The 8,097-nt window shown below is 44.8% G+C and overlaps 1 protein-coding gene across 1 annotated transcript; it reads right to left on the bottom strand.

The window, feature by feature from the left end:
* LOC311041859 (SWI/SNF-related matrix-associated actin-dependent regulator of chromatin subfamily A member 5-like) lies at nt 1-3,027 on the bottom strand (the record flags this gene model as incomplete). The annotated part of the gene is made up of 1 exon (XM_084052344.1): nt 1-3,027. The coding sequence occupies one exon, from the start codon at nt 3,025-3,027 to the stop codon at nt 1-3; it is 3,027 nt and encodes a 1,008-aa protein (XP_083908470.1).
* Between the last annotated feature and the right edge of the window lie 5,070 nt (nt 3,028-8,097).

The following is an 8,097-nucleotide window of genomic DNA, read 5'->3' on the forward strand; positions in this document are numbered from 1 at the left end:
TCACGATTTGAGCTTTTTCATGCGTCCACATCCACCTGGGGTCCCCTCAGATTTGCGTTTCTGTGCAGAGCCAGTGTTTGGGCTGACCCTCTTGCTGCTTCCACAGCCGTCTGGGGTCATCTCAGATTTATGTTTCTGTGCCAAGCCAGTATTTGGGCCTTGCTTCTTCTCCTCCTTCTTCTCTCTCTCCTCCAGAACCACGTTCTCCTTCAGCTCCATGTTCTCTCTCTGTATAAGATTGATCAGGGTGTTACATCGCCTGTGGAGCTCCATGGCCGTCCTGGACTTGAGGAACCAGTCGAAGCGGAACTGTGGTGAGTTGCGGATGCCCTGGCGCAGCTCGTCATACACTTTGTTCTTGTCGATGCCCAGCTTGTGCAGCATGCATATGAGAAAGCGGTCTTCCTCCTCGGTGAAGTACTTACCCTTCTTGGTGTTGTAGGAGATACGTAGCTGGTGGAATGGGGCCTCATAGCATCCGATCTTGGAGTCCAGAGCCTTCTTAATGCTTATCCTCCTCTGGATCTTGGCCTCTCCTCTCTCGATCTGAGCCATGATCTTATCAATGCCCTGCAGTTTATTGCAACACTCCCAAAACACATCATAATATTCCTTGACTTCTTTGCACGTTTTGCCCTTCACCTCTCTGGCAATGTTGTCGACATCATCTCTCCCCCACTTCTCATTGGCTCTAATGAACTGATTGAAGTCCTGTTTGTTCCAAATGGTGAAACCCTGTGAGAGGAGCTTCTCCTTCTCCTCTAGCTCCTCATCCGTCAGGGCCTCAGCCATATCAATTTTGGCCTGTTCCTCCTTCTGGTGCTGGGCAGAGTTTGGCATCTCTGGGTCACGAGGAACCCTGTAGCCAATGGACTTTCTATAATATTGAATCTCTTTCTCAAGAAGCTGAAAGAGATGGGGAGGAAAGAACTGAAAGTCCTGCACGTTGGGCTGCTTTGGAGGACGAAGAACCGTGGTTGCTTTTGTCCCGCTGTAGTTGAAGGAGTCCACAGCTTTCCTCGATCTCTTGGGCAGCTCGATCCAGTTAGGGATGAACTTTTTTTTGTCCTTGTAGTTCTCTCCTTCAAAGTTGTAGACATTGGAGTTCTTCTCTGTGTCCATGATGAAGTTCTTCAGAGAGCTCTCACCCAGCTTGGACATGCCCTCCTTCATCTCCAAAGTCTTCTTCTCAGACCTGTCCAGGATCACGCTAATGTCATCATCTGTGATCTCGCTCTCCTTAGAGGCAAACACGTGTGTGGCCCCGTGGCGAATGATGGAAAGCATCTCGTCCTTGCCTACCTTGTTGGTGCTGGAGTCCACTAGTCTTCCCTGTTGGATGACAATGGAGTCGAGGCGGAGCTTCATCTCAGCTCTCTCCACGATCCTCTCCTCCACAGTGTTCTCTGTGATGAAGCGGAACACACGAACCTGCTTCTCCTGACCGATCCTGTGAGCTCGGTCCATGGCCTGTTGGTCAACTTGTGGGTTCCAGTCGGAGTCATAGAGGATAACTATGTCAGCAGTGGCCAAGTTAATACCCAGGCCTCCAGCCCTGGTACTCAACATGAAGATGAACTTACTGCTGTTGGGCTCATTGTATGCATTGATGGAGACCTGTCTCTCCTCGTGTGGAGTCTGACCATCCAGACGACAGTAGCCGTAGTTCTTCCATATGCAGTAGTCCTCCAGGATATCCAACATCCTTGTCATTTGACTGAAGATCAGCACACGAGAACCCTGCTCCTTCAACTTTGGAAGCAGCTTGTCCAGCACAGCCATCTTTCCGCTGTTGACCACCAGGTGGAGATCGGTAGTGTAGGGGGGTCCGGGTTCGGCTCCCTCAAACAGGTAGGGATGGTTGGAGCACTTCCTCAGTTGCATAAGAATGTTAAGCAGACGCATCTTTTCTGTCCTCCCTGTAGAGTTCAGGATGTCGATGTCCTTCATCAGAATCTTGGTGTACCATTCTCTCTGCAGCTTGCTCAGGCCAACATAGATCTTAGTCTCTTTCTTAGGAAGCAGAGATTTCTCTACATCGGCTTTGATACGACGGAGCAAGAAGGGACGCAGGACAGTGTGAAGACGCTCGACCAGCGATGTATCACCCAGGCAGTTGTTTGTGTCAAACCAGGAGTCAAAGTCCTCTGAGGAGTTGAAGACATCAGGCAGCAGGAAGTTGAGCAGAGCCCACAGCTCATGGAGGTTGTTCTGCAGGGGTGTTCCAGTCAGCAAGAGACGATTGGTGGTTTTGAACTCACGCACAAATTCTGACAGCTTTGACTTCTCATTTTTTATCCTGTGGGCCTCGTCAATGACCAGGTAGCGCCAGTTGAAGTTCTTTAAGACAGCCTTCTCTATGATGAGCATCTCATAGGAGGTGACGCACACGTCCCACTCCCCTGGTAGCAACTTGTCTCTGATCATGGCCGTCCTCTGATCTTTATCTCCGATGAGGCAGACGGCACGGAGAGATGGCACCCAGCGCTTGAACTCCTCTATCCAATTGTTAAGGGTGGACTTGGGCACCAGCACCAAGTGTGGTCCGGGGATGTTTCTGTAGTGCTTCATGTAGCCCAGCAGGGAGATGGTCTGCAGGGTCTTCCCCAAACCCATTTCATCAGCGAGAATGCCATTGATTCCGTTCTCGTACAGGGAGATGAGCCAGTTAAGACCACGGACCTGGTAGTCTCTCATTTTGCCCCCTTTGACATAGGAAGGGGAATCGTCAAAGCGTGTGCAGATCTTAGTGGCGCCGCTGCTCTCGTTTAGAAGTTCCTCATCTTCCTCTTGCTCTGAGCGATGCTGACGGTTACATCCAGCAGAGATGCGGGAGCGTCCTGGTTTAATCTTCAGTGGAGAGGCGGGGGTCTTCTGTGCTGCTGGTTGGATGAAATGGGCAAACACCTCTGTTTGTTTCAAAAGGAATTCAAATCTGCTGGTCCGGTCTCTCAGCATTTTCTCTTCATAGGCTTCTTCCTTCGTCTGTGACGAGAACCTCTTTCCAGCCTCAGATTTCTTCGACATTTTGTTTTGTTTTGTTTTTTTTCCAATAAATTTGCTTATGAGATCTGAGGCCTGTGAGGCTCTGTTGAAGGAACGCTGGGGATTGTCCTGGCTGGACTGATTTTAATGAAAGACACAGAATCATCAGTGGCTAAACACATTGTTTATATAGCTGCACCACCACAGTGATATCACCACACGTCACTGAAACGTTGCTCAAATATTGCGGGCGGGTGGGCCGGCGGGCGGGCGGGCTGACCTCTGACATCACACTCATGTCACCATGACTCAGTCATAACCATATAAGGAGTTCCAAATGCAGCTACGCCCAAATATGGAGTGTGTTGTCTAACCTCAATGTGTCGTCTTGGCATCAGGCGCAAACAAATCAGTCAGCTCCATATATGGGCACACAAGGGGGTGTGCCCATATATGGGCATATACTGATGACAGCAGGGATCTCCATATATGGGCATAAAAGGGACAAGGACTGACAGATACAGAGATCTCAATATGGGCATATCAGTCGGATTGGCATTGCGACGTAGGTGTGAGGGCCACGCGGCCCGAACTCGTTCTTAAATGTTGTTTGTTTATGCTGGATTTCTTGTAAACTACTGCAGTCTACTGTATTAAGAAAATATACTTTTAAGAAGTCAAGTTTGAACCGGGGGGTGAAGTCAGAGAAACCTGATTTGCTCATTTTTCCAACTCTTCTCCTCTACCTGTCCTACTTTTCTTTTTTTGTACTCGTCTAGGTGAGCAAAAAGTGGCAACGTTATCATTTTGCACTTCCTGGTCTATAGTCGTGTACCCCTAGGGGTACAGGGGGTACACGAGATATGGAACAGGTACAAATGTATGTGAATGTACCAAATTAAAACAGCAACTTGACAAGCACAACTGTTACTGAATAGAAAGCAGGTAGAAAGCTCTTATTTTGAACATCTTGACATCAAAACTGGACTTTTGATATTTTCTAAGCAAAATGCTGTTTTAAAGCCAAAAAGAGTTGGAGAATACCGGTCTAGGTAATGCCTGAACGTTTTGTTCTATGATATAAAATGTTAGTAAATACCCCACCCGTGAACTTTGAAAGCTTTTATTTAAAACTAGAGGTTGGGCCGCGACACGTCGCACTGCCGATCCAACCAATATATCTGAGTAGAGTACCTGTTGTACCCGTCTGTCTGTATCCTTTTTGTGCCCATATATGGAGATATCTGTTTCTGTCTGTCTACCTGTGTCCCTTTGAAACAAACCAAGATGGCCACCACTGACGACGACGTATCATCATCCCTCTCATCCAATCAAAGGCCCGGAAGCTCACCACTGTCACATTCATGATGTCATTGTTTATGTTACCAACCTGATAACGGGTCATGTTAAAACCCAGTCCTTTTTCTTTCTCTCTGGGGAGAGAGGTATGACCAATGATGCCACCTGTGTTACTGTAACCTTCCAATGCTCTCTCTGTCTGACTAGAAATACAGATATTTCATTACACTCATGGCTGCCTGTCTCCGTCTGGATTTTCTTGTCGCCTTTCTGAAAGTTAGCTGTACTTTATATGGGTGATATGAAAAACAGATCCATCATCATCATTATATGGCTATATATTCTAATGCCCATATGGGCATATTGGTTGGATCGGTGGTTCTGGACAACTGGAAATCCGAATTACTCGACTACTACTACTCCCTCGAGTTCTTGCCGCTGCGCACGCGTCGAGTTTGAAGTCGATTGTCCTTATATGGACATGATGACCACATGGGACCGAATATATGGATGATAAAAACACAACAAAGCCCTGAAGCTTATTTCCATTGTGGTCCGCTAATCATCATTTAACTCTTTTTCCTTTCCGACATTCACAGGTGTTGTCTGTATAGAACAATATAGAAATATTGCCAACAGAAGCGAAACATACTAAATTATATTATGTTCTGAAGCAAAACAAGAGGGTTTCTATCATACACAATGTTGTTGGAAACCTGCTGTTGTAGATCACAGCCTTTCTTCGTGGTTTAATATGCATTGCCAGATGATGCTATGATTTACACAATGTCAAATTGTCTGATGTCCGTCTGTGTGTGTGTGTGTGTGTGTGTGTGTGTGTGTGTGTGCGCGCACACATGAATGAGGGAATGGAAAGAGCTGGGTCAACAGCAGGTTTAAAGGGCAGGAAGTAAGTAGATTTCTTAAGACCTGAGGCGAGTCTTAAAAATGTTTCTAAATCCTAACAGTTTATTGAAAAAAAAAAATCACACCCAGTGTGAAGTGGGCGGTGTGTGGTCATCACAACATGACTCACTTAAAAAAAAGTGAAATAACTTTTTTTTAAGTCCATACTGCTATTCATAGGGCTGCACATGTGTCATGTGTTTCGCTAGCCAATCACAGTCCTGAATTTGCAAAGTCAGCCAATCACATTACAGCTAGTGGTGATGACACTAGCTGTAATGCGATTGGCTGACTTTGCAAAAGTATAGATTTGCATTGACTGTGGAAGGGTTAGGGGTGTAGACTGCGTTGTAGACTATTGGCCAATCACGGTGCAGGATTGGTCAGTGTCCAAAACTCACTTGGTCAGTGTCCAAAACCAAAACTCACTATTTTCAAAAATAGCCAAAGAAAACTTAAAGTGACACAGATGCGTTCCAGGTCTTATAGCATACTTGACAGCTTGACACTGTAGGAGTTATCTTACTCCAGAAGGTGGCAGTAGTGCAACACAAAGGATATCACTGACTGGTCAACAGGTCTAGTCTTGGCACACTGTATTCTGCAACTTATTGAATTCCACATCCTCCTTATATGGGGAGCTGAAGAATGGATAAGCTAAATATGGATGCTACAGGTCCTCCTCACCCAGCATCCTATCCTGCTGACCCTACACTGGAGATGAGACCACCCTCTGGCTCCTTAGGGGAAACATCAACTCAGCAGCTTTTGTGCAGTGGTGGAAAAAGTACTCACATTGTTTACTTAAGTAAAAGTATCAATACTGCAATGTAGAAATACTCTGTTAAAAGTTAAAGTCCTGAATTCAAAATGTACTTGAGTAAAAGTTCAAAAGTATTGGTATCAAAATGTACGTAAAAAGTAGGAAGTACTCGTTATGCAGAATGTCCCAAGTTTTCAAATGTTGAAAATGAATACAGATCTTTTGAAAATAGCAGATCTACAAGCTCACAATGCGTAGATCTGCTATTTTCAAACGGCCGAAATGTATATAGGGCTGAAGTGGGTAATGTTTGTTTTGTAATAATAATTAAAATGTACAAAGTAACTAGTAACTAAAGTTTTCAAATAATTGTAGTGGAGTAAAAGTACAGGATTTGCCTCTGAGATGTAGTGGAGTAGAAGTAAAAGCACTGAAAACTGGAAATACTCCAGTAAAGTAAAAAAGACCTCAAAAGTGTGCTTAAGTAGCCTACAGTAGGCTACTTGAGTAAATGTACTTTAGTTACTTTACACCTCTGCTTTTGTTACTATATATTGCTGACCTTGTCCTGATAGCAGAGGCTACTTACTTACTCACCCTCATAAAACATGTCTGAGCCTACTCTGATTAATACCTATATTTTGGATCAGTTTACGACGTGTAATCTGCTGAGAGCTAAGATCTTGACTCATAACGACATTAGATAGGCCTACATTAACCCACATATCTACTTTAGAGATACTCATAATAAACAAGTTAGACCATGTGTTCAAACACATTAATCAACTCAGCTGGATATGATTTAATGCATAGCAGATTTTTATATAGATATATAGACAATTAAACAATACATGATTAAATTAAATAATACGTATAAGGCACACTGGGTTACATATTTCATAACTGAATTACTCATAAAATCACTCAGCTTCCACAACACTGCAGTTCAACTCTCATTTTTAGAGCAATGGCAGCAGAAACAGCATGTAAGGTCACAGCCAGGTCAGTGCAGCTAAACACCATGCAGTGTTTCCCAATCTGGGGTCCATTTACTTGAGTAAAAGTACAAAGGTATTGGCATCAAAATGTACTTATACTGCCGAAAGTAAAAGTTCTCATTATGCAGAAGGTCCCATTTCACAAGTGTTCAAATGTATAAAGACCCTTTGAAAATAGCATCCTTTGCAAAATCTACAAAGTAACTAGTAACTAAAGTTTTCAAATAATTGTAGTTCAAATTATTGTAGTAGTAAAAGTACAATATTTGCCTCTGAGATGTAGTGGAGTAGAAGTAAAAGAATAGCAAATTGGAAGTACTCCTGTAAAGTCACTGGACCGATCGGCGTGAAACTTTGGACGCACAATCCCAGTAGGCCAAGGAAGAACCCCACATTATTCAAAACGGCCTCATTGTCAAGAGTGAATTCAACCCAAATGCAAAGCCACAGCAAACAGATGAAGATGAAAAAGAAGATTAAACAGATAGCATATAAAGCACATCTTACAAACAGCATAGTAGCAGGCAGGAGTATCCAGTCTAAGGCAGCAGGTTGATTAGAGAAGTGGCAACAGGTGAGTAATAATAGTCAGAGAACTGTTGGGCTCTGATGAGGGAATGGACTAGTGGAGACAGGTGTGTAAAGACAAAGAAACAGGCAAAGAAAAAGAGAGAAATAACAAACAGGGGGAGAGACAGATCGTGGCACTCATGGTGGCGCTATATCACGTTTTGCCCTTTAACTCTTGAACTGGCGCCCTTTTGCCTCCTCTATCAGTGCGACCCATTTGGCTGCTTCTTTAGACCAGGGCCAGGGAGCGGACCAGGCACCTTCTGTTTCCCAGATGGCCTTTTGTCCAGAGTGGCCATAAACATATCATACTGTATCTAGGGAAGTCCTGTGGCTGTCCCTTAGGTGGCAGGACTGTATGATGTCACCACACAGCTGTTACCAAAGTGCTGATGCAGGCTGGTGGTGGATGTGAATCCCTGAGGAAGTGGCTAAACGTTCACAGCCAGTGTGAACAAGAGGACTAATGCACTGTGTGTGTGTGTGTGTGTGTGTGTGTGTGTGTGTGTGTGTGTGTGTGTGTGTGTGTGTGTGCGTGCGTGCGTGCGTGCGTGCGTGTGCGTGTGCGTGTGCGTG

Source organism: Gymnoscopelus microlampas (assembly GCF_963454915.1).
Source record: "Gymnoscopelus microlampas genome assembly, chromosome: 3".
Taxonomy (NCBI): domain Eukaryota; kingdom Metazoa; phylum Chordata; class Actinopteri; order Myctophiformes; family Myctophidae; genus Gymnoscopelus; species Gymnoscopelus microlampas.